Raw genomic sequence first — 15,307 nt, 5'->3', positions numbered from 1 at the left:
ATCAGCTGTGCTGAAAATATGGTTTTCCACTTGCATTGTAGCTTTTGCACTTTAAGAATGAAAATGTGTGGTGCAAGATTTGCACTTTGCATTAAAATTGTGTGGTGCAAGATTTGCACTTTGCATTAAAATTGTGTGGTGCAAGATTTGCACTTTGTATGATTGAAATTGTGGCACAGTGTGACAGAATAAGAATACTATACAACATGTAAATCACAGTATCAAGAAACTTTTGATAAGTTGCATTGGAAAATAGGAACACATTTTGAGAATATCATATTCCACTCTAAAAGGGCTTTTACATTCCACTTGAGCATACATCATGAATTTTGCCTTGCTATGCTACTTTCTCAATTTACAATTACATTACACAGCTGTACAGAGGTACTGCTCATTTCAAACTTTTAGCCTTTTTCCTATGCAGTATGCATACATCAAAAATGACACTATACTATGCTATGCTACCACAGAGATCAAATTTGACTTTAAGGCGAATCAGAGCGGTGCCTGAGCTGACAGAGTTTGTGCTCAAATATTGAGAAAACGAAAGCCCACACTTATAGGAAAAGGTATGGGTTCAATATGTGAGATCCCAAGACTCATTGTAATGGGTTATACCCCCCCCATGTGCATGATTTTCACTGGGAGATGGGAAATAAGTGAAAACTTTTATTTTGACCCATTATTTGTCATAACTCAATAAGTGCAATACATATGGAAATATAAATGTGACCACTGGCTTCCTTGGCTCATTTCCTATAAGATCTATGTATTACTATGCAGAAATAAACTGTATTATTTCCACAAAATGACCAAAACTGGAAAAAATATGACCTGAAGGCTCCAACTTGCCTAAAATCTGATTACCATCACTCTAAAATGGCTTGTTGTGTAGTAAATAGAATAGAGGACAACACACAAACAAAGAAACAAACAAACAAATAAAACAAACAAATAAAACAAAAACAAGAGGGAAAACATCCTGAATCATTTGATCAAGAATCACCTATTCAGTGCAAGAAAGTTAAATGTACCATTGGAAATTCTTATGATAACATTTTCTGTAAAGGTTTTGCATACATGTGATATAAAATCTTTGATACAAATAGGTAATATACACTGTAGAAGTGACGTCATATGGGGATTAACTACCATAGCAATAGATGAATACAATTTTTGAATGTACCGCTGCACTACAGACAGGTTGCACTCATCACCTGTGTATGCCTGCAATCATAGATTGAATACAATACCGGTCTTTTCAATGATACTAATCTGACAGGTGTGAGTGATTAGCATTTCTTTGACATCTATGGCATCAGTACCGTGTGAACATTGTAGTGCGGGGCGATATAGTCAGAATTGTATTCATCCATTGCTATGGTAGTTAATCCGATTAACTACTTCAGTCCTACGGCGGCGTATATCATGAGCAATAATTGGAATGATAAACTTAAAGGAGTATTTTGTGATCCTAATATCCTTTTGTAATGACAGTTTTCAGTAGATATCCACGAAAAAAGCTTATTCCCAGAATTTCAGTTGATTCTGATTTTGCGTTTACGAGTTAGTCATGATTATGTGTATTACACTGCTCCATAGACAATGTGTTGTAATTTGTTCTGGCGTACCAAAACATAATTCTAATTTCACAATATTTTTACTAAACAAATTAATCTGCAAGAAATTTTTGTACATGAACATTATGTACCCAGAGGTTTCCAGTGGTATTAAAATCTCAACTTTTTTTTTGTTGAGAAAAGTGAGGGTTGATGCTGTGGATCACGAAATGCCCTTTTAATGGTCAGCCTTGCAAAACAAGAATCAAAATATTGTATGCACAACAATGGTGTACTTAAAGACACATGATAGTGTGATGTGACAATTGCTTACATACAACTTTATTGTACCATCAGGGAAGACACCTTGCACAAGTGACAACTTGTTTTTTGTTTTGTTTTCCTATACTATTATTTATGTTAAGCATTCCTATTATTTCTCAAGCTTTTGTAAATTGTATAACTTGTATCACTTGTTATCAAATTGCTGCAGAAATAGCCAAATTAAAGAATTATAATGGTTCAAACAACTTTCTTGGTGAGTCTCATTTATAAATAAAAAGTCGTATGTGATCACTGATGTACAAGCCTTTTTTTCTCTTTTTTTTTAAACTTGCAATGGACTTATGACATGTTAATTATTTCAATAATTTCAGTTGCTTTTATAGCTGGAATATGCCTTACAATTTGAGTATTGGCCTACATTTTCATAATTTTGAGCACTATTGGGCTTAGCCTGGCTTCGGCCGAATGTTATAATCAACCACAAAAACAGCTAAATTTTGCAAAAATGGTGCATACAACTGTCTTCAAATTCCTTGCACTAATCCACCAAGTTGTTTTCATTAGACATAACATACTTTGCCATTGTATTTTTAAGGACTGTGATGGAGGGGGCAGGGGTCGTTTTTGAGCTATAACTTTGGGTTTTTGTGAGGGAAAAAAAGGATGTTTTCTCACTAAAATGGGTAAAAAGTTTTTAAAGTTGGTTACATAAGCATGGGCACCCAAAATTTTAGAGTAATGGTACTAGGGCAGTCAACACGCACAATAATTTTGCTTTCTTCTTTGTGTGTAAAGTTTACAATCATCAGCAAGAAAAAACGACTAGCCTTGATAAAGAAAAACAATGCATAATTAGTCATTAGCAGTTAGTAGGATGCAAGATGCACTTTAGACAGGGCATATCAATAAACCATCATATCCTGTGAATAATGTATAAACATACAGACAAACAAACAAAATAGACAGACAAACCTTTATCATCATCAGTCTTTGGTTTCCTGGCGGTACCTGTAAATGTTTTCATATAAAGTTGGCAATTTATGAACGGAAACATAGGTTCAATTCCAAAATTGAACTTCATTCACATCTTGCTCATATCAAAATAATAAAAAGGTACACAACACAGGAATCACTCCTTTTATTCAATGTATTTCTGTATGTTACTATTCTCTACTTTGACTTCCGATTGCCCCAGGAAATCTCCTATACTGGTGCTATACATGCAAAGACAAAACAGTGCACCTTAAAGGGCATTTTGGTATATAAATACACATGTATATATATATTTCAGAATGTAGTGGTGGTGATATAGATGCACATTATAAACCTTGGTGCCTCAATTTTTATCTAATAATTTGCGACACTCATACCCCCCCTGGAATAGTGCATGATGGGAAGAAGGGGAAAAGGTCTATAGTGAACCAGAACTATAATAGTAGACAGAGTATTATATTGTGCAACCCTACTATATAGCTCATGTACTTGGTCCACTGCTTACATTCTTCACACAGATGTTGATTTACTATACTAGTCTATACATTTTAGATTGTAAACAAGTCTTAAAGAAATTGAATAAACATGGGTCTATTTATTACAAATCATAAAATTTTAAGACTTGATTGTTTGCTGGACAATTTGAAATTGTACTTAAACACTGGAATTGCATCTGGAGGTAGCCAAGAACTAAATCCTGCAGCAACTGATCAAGTAGAACAATGAAAAGGAGTTTGGCGGATTCCTTACTTGATACTTCTAAGTAAAGACAAAGTAAGATGACAAAATTAACAATAACCTTGTTCTACAGGCCCAACCAACCAAGATTTTGTGTTTGGAAAATTTTCTTTTGCTGTATGAATATAAAATCAGATTAAAAAAGATGAAATATGCATTTTGTGCACAAGTGTGGAAAATCAACACTATGGTCTTAGCTCAAAATTGAGGTTTTCCTATCATTTGAATACAACTACCCATCCTAAATTTGACCTCTGAAACCAAATTTCTACATCCTACTGGGGCTTTGAAGAGTTTGAATATGTTGCTATGACCTTGTTTTGTATATCTGATCCACTTTTAGTTCAATAGAGGCTGTCAGCCTTTTCCATGGGATCCACCATCTTGCGGGTACTGCAGTTCTGCATTAGACATTGCGCCCCCGATTGCGCGGAAGTCGCAGCGTGTGATGCACCTCTTCAGTCAAGCGTCAACACGGTGATCTTAGCAACAAGGCACTCTGTACCCACAAGATGGCGGTGCTGACGTCACAATGACTATCTCTATTGACTTTTTCAACAGTCTTTAATTATAATTTAGCATTTGTCAAAGGTATTCATTTTGCCTGTCCCAGGAGCAAACTGCCCATACAAATTGACAGGCAGATGAGTGGCTAGCTAAGATACTTGACCTACACTGCTGCCGATGTAAAAGGAAAAGAAATGTTATGATTTGCTATTTGCAAACCAAAGTTGCACTCATTTGAAAAAGAATTTTGCAGCCATCCACAGCTTCCAATACTTAAAATTGCACACTCACTTGAGTATTCAACCTTCACCCATTCTTATACTTTTTTCAAGCATCTTATCCAGGATAATTTTAACACTATGATTATCAAGTTTAACTTTATACAACATATTTTCATGGCACTATCTTGCAAGACATTGCGTTGGAGGTAAGAATACTTAACAAACACTAGACTTAATGGGCTTGTGGGTTTAAGCAAGTGTTTATGCATCCTTAGGCAAGATGTTTGCTTATCTCCATTTGGCAATCCAGGACACACTTACCATAAGCTTCTGCACATAAAGGTTTCCTTCAGGAGACTTACTGCTATACACATTTATCTAAGTTCTTATCCCTCTTTTAGGCTAGGGATATGTATCTGAGTAACATGACTTCAAGGCACATAAATGAGACATCAAATTTTGTAACTGTTTTATTGTGATGTTCCAAACTGGTACAACATATTCTGCAACACTGTTTTTGTTCATTAACATAAAACAAACATAAACATAATTTTTTTTTTTTTTGGGAAAAAAATGGACAAACAAACAAACACAGCTACACAAAATGTCTTACCCGCAAGTGAGCCTGCTGCCTTCATAGCTTCAAGCCCTACCATACGGAGAGCGCCTACAATGTTTCGCAAATGATTGCTACATTCTCCCAATGAACTCTGAACCTGAAATATTAAGATAAGTAAAATATTAATTAAGTCCCTCATTGTATCAATATCATTTCCATAAAGTATTAGTCTACATGGGTGTTTTTTTTCAGGCCTATTGGCCTCTTGATTATATCCCCTATGTGTAATACATAACAGTGCAAAAGAACTGAAGAGGCTCTCAATCATTCAAATATTGAGCCCCTTCAATAGGTCTTGTGCTTTTCCATTAAAATGTTGAAAAAATAGGGTTGACACCATTTTAGCCTTAATTCTAAAATCTCAAAACTTAATGATCTGTGAGTGTGAGCACAACATTCATACTCTTTCAACAAATCTCCATACAGATGCAAATGATAACTATATCTTGAATCTCAAAACAGGGACACAAATGTCATGAGGAGGTGACTTTGACCTTATTATGAGCTTGTGAACATAAACCAACAGACAGAAAGAAAAGAAAAGAAACTACTCACATCAACTCCATAATGTAATGGACGCTGGGCCATCTGTTCCTCCACTGTCGCCATCTTCTTAGACGGCAAACGACGGCGAATCTGATGAAATAGAAAAGATGGAATGCTTTCAATTAATGCTCAGTATAAATTATTTTTTTAAACCAAAATCAGTATCCAAGTGTGCAAGAGATTGTTCCTGCTTTAATTGTAAAGCGGTAGAACCAACTGTGATAATTATGGGGCCACAACTAGCTACTATATCAACTTTGTCAATTTGTCAAAATCTGAAGTGTTGAAAAATGATGGGCATTTGCACTTTTCTTCCAACTGTGGTAGTTTTATTTCTAACGAATGGCCATTAATTAACATCCACGGTGGGACTAGTACATACCATTCTTGCAAACTGCTTGAGTTCTCCATTAGTGCCATCCATGTCTTTCAGCAAGATAGAGAAATCACTAGTCTCTTGCAAGGCCTGCAAATAGAAATACATTATTAAAAGTCAGCAAAAATATATCAGGTAAACAAAATCAACATTGTCTTATAGTTTGCCATAAGAATCTAAAATACGGCCATGATCTGCGTCCAGTGGCCATTTTGAAGGAAATATGTGCACTGCTTCTGATATCCACTACAAACAGTTTTGGTTTTATCATGAGTTCTATATAAGTTACAGGTAAAATACTCACCTGCATGAGTACTCTCAGTTTCTTAATCTCCAGTCCGACACAGTCTGTTGCTGCTGACACTAGTTGTACATTGTCTGACATCAGCTGGGTATGGTCTATTTCCTCTTGAGCCAGATGTACACTATGCAAGTGTGTGAAAAATCCAATGGCTTTGACCAGAGATTCAGTTGAGGTGGTCTCATCCAACTGAAACAAAGTAAGAATAGATATGTTACATGAACTGCCTTTAAAATCTGAAGTACAACTGTAGCATGTGCGGCAATACCTAAGTTTGGTCCTGATGGGTGACTGGATCAGAGCCAACATTTTGTCACTTCATTGTCTAGCTAAGCAAAATTCAAGACTATTTATTTCACAATTTTAAAACCTTATATATGTAATAATGTATCAGGTCTCAAACCCACTGCTAACAGTCAACCATCCCAGGAAATATACTAGCCAATCAGGGTTATAGCCACGCTGGTCGGTGCCGGTCGGGGGTAACCGGCACGGACCGGCACTAAAAAAAAAAAAAAATCCCACAAATGTTTTATTATCATAAAAAGAGTAAAAAAAACAAAAATTTTTTTTTTGGGTATACCCCAGCCTATTCCCAGATCCCTTGTGTTCGCTAAAAAGATTGTGCCCCGAGCCAGCCCTCTAATTGGATAGTAAAATTAGCCGGCACTCAACTTGGGCTAGCTATAACCCTGTAGCCAATAACAATGCCAGTACCAGCAAGTGTAAAAATATTACAGGTAGGTAATATAATAAGATGGTTTATTTAAATTTATGACTTAAACCAGCAACTGACATTACACACACACACACCCCTACTCAGAATATACATTTTGGCATAAAACAGCCACCTGTCACTTGTCCCTTACAAACCAATAAAATCAAACCTTCAAATGTGACCTGTTCATTAAACTACAATCTAATACCAGTTTGACAATCTAACCTTAAAAATTAAAATATTTGCTAAATTCAACTTAGATTCAAAATCAAATTTTCAATTTTCAAAAGCAAGGTATCATAAAAAGCTAATGTCTGCCCTCACATTTGTGAAAGTATAGTCTGCTGGAATTGATCACAAATTGTCTACCTACCTGATCTTTACGTAGCAAGTCAATCAAGTGATCTACTGGCATTTCATGTGGTGACATCTCAGGGAACAGAGTACCAATCTTACAGAATAACTCCACACTGCATGTATTCAAAACACTGAAACAAACAACAAATATTATATTATATACTGCCGAGTACAACTACATTCAGATTTATATATGAAGATGAGCTTTGACCTATAGATACCATCCTTACTATGGTCTAGGAGATGCTTATAACGCTTAACTCTGATTGTCTCACTACACTGACATGTAAATGGGTATCTGCATGCTAGGAAGAAAGCTGTGCAGGAGGCATTCCAATACCCTTTAACATCACACTGCCACTGCCAAATATATCTGACCTAATTTGTTTACAAGGGAATTGCAACTGCTGCTTGCATAATTATGACTGTTTACTTGCTAGTTGCTATTATTAATATCAACTTACATTTTATATTTGTTGAGAATGATCTGCAAGTCTGATAGAGTGAAGATCAAATGGTTGGCAAAGGCCAGCTGATCACCTAGGTTATTCTTCAGTACCTTCTCACGATCCATTGTCTCAGGTACATCAGCCTAGAAAGAAACAAAGTGAGTAAAGCTGAATTCATACTACATCGCTGAGTGATAATGATTGGTTTTTAGCCAATGAGGTAGAGTGCATTTTGTTGCATTGGGAAAATCGAGTTACCTTATTGGTCGAATACCAATCACTCATCGCTCAGTTATGAAGTGTAAATTCAGCTTAAGGAATACTTTGAAGACATCAAAACATGCCTATAGGTACACATTATTACTTTGAATATCAATCTTTGCTATCTTTGTGTGAGTATGACTTGGTATCGATAATGGTCTTCTTGATGATCCCAAATTTATATACTTCAACCAAGTCTAAAGTTAATTTTGAGCTGTTGCAGCATTCCAGCACTCACCATATGCATTCAACAGCATGTTACATGATTAAAACTAATCTGTCAATTTAGTTAAGTTGGTTTCAAGTCCCATACTGACGGGGGCAACTTTTTCCATGTGGCTAAAAATCCATGATAAACTTGATTAAAACTTATGATTTGCATTTTCCTTTCTCTCTATCTCTCAGTGTCTGGTGGCGCTGTGTAGCGCTGCTGTAGTCTTCACAAGAGTACGCCATCTCACTCGATCTGATGCCAAGTGCGTTGCACATTGCATTCCTTGGTTAGAAACCAGCTTCACATCATTAGTCCAAGATTTTCCTTTAGACCCATCTAAAACCAAAATTACCATCAATTTTAGCCAAAGCAGTGTGAAAATTTGATATTGTCCCTGAAGTGTTTTTGCTGGTGTGTCAGCAGGATGACTTTGCAATTTTTCTCCCTTAGCAAATTTTAACCAGTAAGCTTCAATACATGAAGGATGTCATTGGTACAGAGTTGTACAATTCAGTGGGCATAACACTAACCTTCTCTTTGAGTTGTGAGATGAGTAAGGCTGCCTTGGCCTGCATACGACTCAACAGCAATAGAACTTGAACACAGTCATGGTCACCTGCAAAATATTACAAATGAATTACAAATGGTGGGTTAATGCACTATTGTATGACAGTAACTATTATGTTGTTATTTCTAGATTACACAATATCTCATTAGATTACAGACTGATTCCAAGAAAGAAGACATTTTAAATTCCATAATACCAAAGAGGATATATTTGTTATCAAATCAAATCAACTTTATTCCTAAATCACAACAAAAATCAACAACAATTGTGAAATGGGGAGGTAAGAAGGTCAATAAGGCTTGTGATACATCACCCCCTCAAAGATATATATTACACAACACACAAAAACATCACAAATGACACGCCCCAAGATAAGTTTCATGGTACGACATGTACATCTTTTCTTCAGAAGATTATGCATGTATCATAGAAGAATTTAAATAAAAATAAACACAACGTTTGTCATTTTTGAAATTCTATAGATAAAAATGCCTAAGACACAATATTTTAGCAACTTGGTCTGTCATGGGAAGTAAAGCATCAACAATGGGAGAACCTGTTGATCCTATTATTTTTAATTTTTAAGTGTAGTGGTAACAAACATTATTTTAATAAAATTTACCTCCTCTCCTTAAGAAATTATCAGGCATGAATGAGCACAGGAATTCCACATGCTGTTTGGCTTGCTGTAACTCCAACTTGTGAAGGTCCACTTCAATTGCCTACAGAGCAAACAAATACCATGAATATTGTATCATTCTGGCTGTTGAATCTGGTACATTAATGGTATAAAATGATTAAAATGAATAAGAATGAGAATAAAAATTACTTGTTACACAGTTGTGATGATTTTGTCTTGCTTCCTCCCAATTTTTCCCACACATTACTTATTCTCCTGTCAACACTTACATTTGCTCTGGCATTAATTTTCACCAAACTTGGTCACAAGCACCACTGACCAAACAACACATGTCTAATGACACCTCATAGGTGGTCCTTCAAATGGTAACTACTTCTAAATATTACCACTGTTAGTGACATCACTAGCACCATCACCCACTACTCAAATATTCGAAATGCTTTCATCTATGACATGATAGTAGATGGTAAAAACAACAATTCCTATCTTTATTCTCTAAATTTAACTTCAACTTCTGCTTATGCTATGACTACTTTTCATCCCTGATGTGTTTCACCAGGCAATATCATTTCTTCCGATTGAGGAAAACTGAGCAGTAACATAGGAGATGCACCTTCTCAGTGCATATCTGGGTTGATTAGTAGTTAAACCGTACATTTTACACTAAGTGTACTTTATAATTACATCACTGAAAATCAGTTGAATAACTAATAAATATTATGTTGTATTATTCTTACCTTGGCCTGTGCTTTAGTCTCAGCAAATTTAGCTTTGAAATCAAATGCAGGCATTTCAGCTGATGACTCCTTGGCTGACATGATGTCTTCTAACTTACTCTGCAGGTCCAGTTTCTGATCCTGGATAAATATGAAGCACAAAAGACTGAGGGTGAGGGCTCAATAATGCAATATTTCAACTATAAAATACTTGAACAATAGCAAGCTCAATAATCTAAATTATTTCCATAATGCCTTTCTCTATATGTAACATGTTATACTGTAAAACCTCTGCATTTTTGTGGAGTTACACACGAAAGGAAAGCTTCATTTTACTTGGAATTGCTCATAAAGACAAATTTTACAATTGAAACTAACATTCCAAATGAACTTGGGCAAGAAAATACATTTTCATTTTATCTAATATACAGCTTTATGTTGTATAGCAGTAACTTTGTAAATAAATTACTAAATGGTTTTCTTGGAATATACAGGCATGGTACTACACATACATACTGATATAAAAGACAGTGTTTCTGACTGCGTGTTAATCATTCAGCATTGTAATATTTGTATACTTTCTTGACCTCACAGACTTGTGATAAGACCCTTTACTTCAATCTATATGTCTAACCTTGAGTGAGTCCACTGCTTGTCTAAACTTGGCAATAGTGTCCTGCCGATCTGAAACGTCCTCCTGCATCTGTCTGAGACGCATCTGATATTCAGCAACCTTGCCCTTAGTCATGTCCAGTTCCTCTCTCAGTTCAACCTCGCTCTCACGAGCGCTTTCCTGGATCTCCTCATTCATGTCAGCCAAAGATTCCTATACAGGAAAAATGATGCAATATACAATAGTAAAAGATAATAGTATCTACCTAGATCTCCCCAGTTTGTCTTCAGCCGTACCTCCATATCCTGGAAGATTTCCACGATCTCCTCTGATGCAGATATAATTGGAGAGATTCTTGAGGTTTAGTTGCTATCTTTATTTCATGCAACAATAACTATGGAAATTAATACTAAACTAACAATCAATCTCAACAGATGCTGCTTATGCTCATTCTGTTGGGAGTTTTTTCAAATTCTATACTACTCAAATTGGTGAATGGAAAATAGTCCCTTCTTATGTGGATAGATAGAAAAGTAAAACAGCAGATTTTTAATGCAGGTATGAAAGTTCACTTTTGACAAAAAGCCTGAAAAACAATGTGAAAATGACCAGAATGGCCCTAAAACAGGCTGAAATTTAAAGAAATTGGGTAAATCTAGATTTCAAACAAGCCTGAATTCAGGCAAAAGCCTGCAAACTTACACCCCTGTTAATGAAATGTTAAACTTTTCAAGTCATCAACAAAACAAATGCATGCATGATCTTATTTTTGAGTCCCCAATAGATTGATATTCTATTTTATTAGTAGCACCAAAACTTACCAAATCTATAACCTGTGTCTCTAACTCTTGAATTTTCTCCTCCAATTCCAGGTTTTTATCAGTCAATGTCTCTACCATTCCTTCTGCACCAAGGGCAGCATCCACCTAATCAAATGATGACAAAGATATTAACTTGGTTCAAATTATGTCAACTTTCAGTAAGATACATTTCGTCGGCAGAGTGCAACACTATCGTAAGTGCAGCAGAATGTAATTGCTGCCTTTTGCAAAACGCATATTGTCTGCAGCAGAATCCCCTCATGCTCATTGTAAAGTGGTGATGTTCTGTATACTTTCCTGATGGCTACTAAGCTAACCCCAAGATATCCCCTTTACATGTAGTTGGGTGTTTTTTCTAGTGTTATTGGTTAAAAGTAAGTACATTTATTGAAATGATGCAAATGGCAGCTATTGCATTCTACTGCACTTACGATAGTGTTGCACTCTGTCGACGATTTGATTTATCTGAAATATGTCATTTTAAAGATCACTATTAGTATTTTCATGTATAGTTGTGTATTCCAAATTCATTAGATTTAATGAGACAGCACTGTACTTTACTTAACAATCAAGACTTATGTGTCCTCCCTACCACAAAATAAGAAATTAGTTTTACCTGTTCTTTCAGTTCAATTATTTGGTTCTCAGCATCCTGAATAAAATAAGATAAACAGTGATTAACTTAATTAAAAAGCTTTTATTTTGAAATGCTTCTTACTTTGGATTAAATTAATGAAACAGTCATATTTTATTCTGCATTCTTCATTACACATGGCAAGTCAAACACTTGCACATTTTGTGTGTACATTTTGTGTACAAAGATACTCTTTTAATCAAATTACCAATAACAAGACTACGGTCAGAACAATATGGATATTTATGAAACACCGTCATGTCAAAATATCAACACCTGTTGCAATACTCCTTGTTCATGAGAAGCTACATGTGTGTTATCTACTTGCCTATGAGAAAGTTTATACCTTTTTTCTTCAGAACGGTCAGTGACAGCAATTCAGATATGTCCTGTTGCTGGTGTACAATACATCCATCATAATTGCTCAGCACAGTGAAGTGAGTCTAAACCCACACCAAAAATCAACAAGTTGATATAGCTAAATACCTTAAGAGCCTTGTTGATACTGTCCTTCTTAGATTTTGTTTCCTTGAGTTCTGCCTCCATCTTCTCTTTCTCCTTGATAGCACGCTGGTGCTCATGCTTCTCTGAGTTGGATAAGTCTCTCAGTCTGTTCAACAAATAAGACAGGTACATAGTAAGTGCTGATTCATCAGAAGGATGTTGCTCAAAAATAATTAAGGATGTCTAAGAAGCTCTCAAAACATTCATATTTGTGACACGATCTGGTCTATGGGGGCTATACACCTTTGTTTCCAATGGACATTTTATTGTGAAATGTCATTGTACAAGGAATACATAAAAAAAATTTCCACATAGCCCCCGAAAGAAATGGTTTTAATTATCTTTGTAATCACTCAAAAAGCATTTTGTGTGAATTTTACATCCGAACTAGAGGCTATTAAATTTTTACGAGCCTTTTTAATTTACATGTAAAGCCTATGGGGGTGACGATTAGAAATGGACGGCAATATTAAAAAACCCTCATTTTGGGCTATTTTAGACACTAAAATGCCCATAAAAAAAGAATAGCCTCTAGTCCGGATGTAAAATTCACACACAATGCTACCTGAGTGAGTACAAACATAATTAAATAAATTTCATTCGGGGGCTAAAAAAAAAAAAAAAAATGTCCTATACCTTCATGGTTATGAAACAAAGGTGTAAAGGCGGCAAAAATGTGGAGTAAAAAACAATAAAACTCAATTTTCAAAAATGCCTCCTTTGACCCCCACGGACCAGATTTTGTCACATTTAAGAATTGATTACATGTACCTCATGACTTGTAAGTTTGATATATAAGAAAGCCACGTCTCTTAGTCTGAAATACAGTTTCCATATATAAGAAGCCTAAATGATGTAAATTATCTATCAGTAAATGTACACACATAGCATACATATTTCACATACTGTCCCTGTTGCATATCATTGCTATCCTTTGCATCTACATTTCAATGTTATAATCACACATCTGGTATACAAGAATCTGTCACAATCATGGCACCACATTCTGGTGCATAATTTACTTTTATTAAAGTATGATATCACAATTCTTAGTTAAACACTCACTTGACCAGAGCCTCCTTGAGACGAGCATTTTGCTGTTCTAGTTGTTTGAATTCATAGCTGGTTGCAGCTCCCTCAGAACCTGAAATGGAAAAGAATCAATAATTATGTTTGCACTGACAACAATGTGAAAGGTTATCAGAACTATAATGTGAACCTCTCAAAATTGAAAACCTTTTCCAGGAAGTCTTAAAAATATATTTCATGGAAAACTGTTTGCACCTTTAATCATTTTATATGACTACTTTTTCCAGTATCCACAGTATGTATACTTTGATCAGCTCATAATCGGCGGGAATTATTAAGCTTTTACTACTATGCCGAAAAGTAGACCCACATTAAAGGAGTATTTCGTGATCCTAGCATCTTCTTTTTATGACATATTACAGTAGATATCCACGAAAAAAGCTTATTCCCAAAATTTCAGTTGCTTCCGATCGCGCGTTTGCGAGTTATGCATGATCATGTATATTGCACTGCTCCATAGACAATGTGTTGTAATTTCGTTCTGGTGCACCAGAACGAAATTCAAATTTCACGATATCTTTGCTAAACAAATTAATCTGCAAGAAATATTTTGTACATAAACATTATGTAGCAAGAGGTTTCCAGTGATATAAAAATCTCAACTTTTTTTGAGAAAAGTGGGGGGATGATGCTGTGGATCACGAAATGCCCCTTTAAGAGTGGTATAGTTGATCTGCCTGGTCTATATTTTGCATGGTAAAGAAAGTAGACAAAGTATAGGACTTCAATTAATGATTTGGAATACTTCTGGTGAGGTGTCACAAGCCAATTCTCCAAATAAAATTTGAAGAGCTTATTTCCAAACCGTCCACAAACACATGTGTCTGATTTACCTGTGCAATATTGCTATGGGTTGTGATGCTATAGGCATTATAATTTCAGTTGGATGCACCATTACAAAGCAAACAGTGGATGGACACACAGTAATAATACTGTGTGAGACCTTGATTCCCAAATGAGAACAATAGTCTGCATATTGTTAACCAGCATATGTGTGGTAAATAATGGCTTGTTGATGGTGCAACTCATTGTTGCTAATGTCAAACTTGTCAAAGTATAAATTGTGATTGTATCACACAAGTAAATGAGAAACTTGTGGTTGTGGACTTAACACGGTTTGGAAATAAGCTCTTCATATATTGATATTAATCCGCGATTTTATAAGGCCTGGTGATATACGATCTGATCAAACTACACTATTTTGTAACAAGCATGCATCCTTTTAGTAAGCATTATACATTATTCACTTACCCCCTGACTCGATCTCACCCCTCAGCAATTCCAGATCAAGAGTTAATTCTTCAACTTTCTCTTTCAACTGATCAACTTCCTGCTGCAGAGTGTCCGCCTGTTAACACAATGAAGCAAATAAGCGTAGACATATTTGTAACAACTTTGAAAGCACTGAATACCATATATATTTTATACTTTGCTTAGCTCTACTTCATGTGGCCAACCCTTCTTAATTCCTTTGCAATCTCATTCAGAGCTCATGATTTTAAAACATGTAACAAATGACATCAACATAGGTTGTCAATATTACATTGACAATACCAGCCCCTATGATCAATTATATTA

The 15,307-nt window shown here is 35.4% G+C and overlaps 1 protein-coding gene across 1 annotated transcript in view; it reads right to left on the bottom strand.

The window, feature by feature from the left end:
• LOC140162711 (dynactin subunit 1-like) overlaps nt 1–15,307 on the bottom strand; it is an 83,358-nt gene that overhangs the window by 26,053 nt on the left and 41,998 nt on the right. Inside the window, exons 14-29 of the mRNA XM_072185993.1 lie at nt 14,981–15,077; nt 13,706–13,784; nt 12,623–12,746; nt 12,119–12,154; nt 11,503–11,607; nt 10,703–10,894; nt 10,090–10,209; nt 9,335–9,434; nt 8,675–8,760; nt 7,685–7,812; nt 7,237–7,351; nt 6,149–6,334; nt 5,851–5,934; nt 5,478–5,558; nt 4,917–5,019; nt 2,817–2,852 (exon numbers count right to left, since the gene is read on the bottom strand). Of these exons, the coding sequence (XP_072042094.1) occupies nt 2,817–2,852; nt 4,917–5,019; nt 5,478–5,558; nt 5,851–5,934; nt 6,149–6,334; nt 7,237–7,351; nt 7,685–7,812; nt 8,675–8,760; nt 9,335–9,434; nt 10,090–10,209; nt 10,703–10,894; nt 11,503–11,607; nt 12,119–12,154; nt 12,623–12,746; nt 13,706–13,784; nt 14,981–15,077 (1,672 nt within the window). The remainder of the gene's footprint in view (nt 1–2,816; nt 2,853–4,916; nt 5,020–5,477; nt 5,559–5,850; nt 5,935–6,148; nt 6,335–7,236; nt 7,352–7,684; nt 7,813–8,674; nt 8,761–9,334; nt 9,435–10,089; nt 10,210–10,702; nt 10,895–11,502; nt 11,608–12,118; nt 12,155–12,622; nt 12,747–13,705; nt 13,785–14,980; nt 15,078–15,307) is intronic.

Source organism: Amphiura filiformis, chromosome 1 (assembly GCF_039555335.1).
Source record: "Amphiura filiformis chromosome 1, Afil_fr2py, whole genome shotgun sequence".
Lineage (NCBI taxonomy): Eukaryota > Metazoa > Echinodermata > Ophiuroidea > Amphilepidida > Amphiuridae > Amphiura > Amphiura filiformis.
This window is presented reverse-complemented; position numbering and strand designations above follow the sequence as displayed.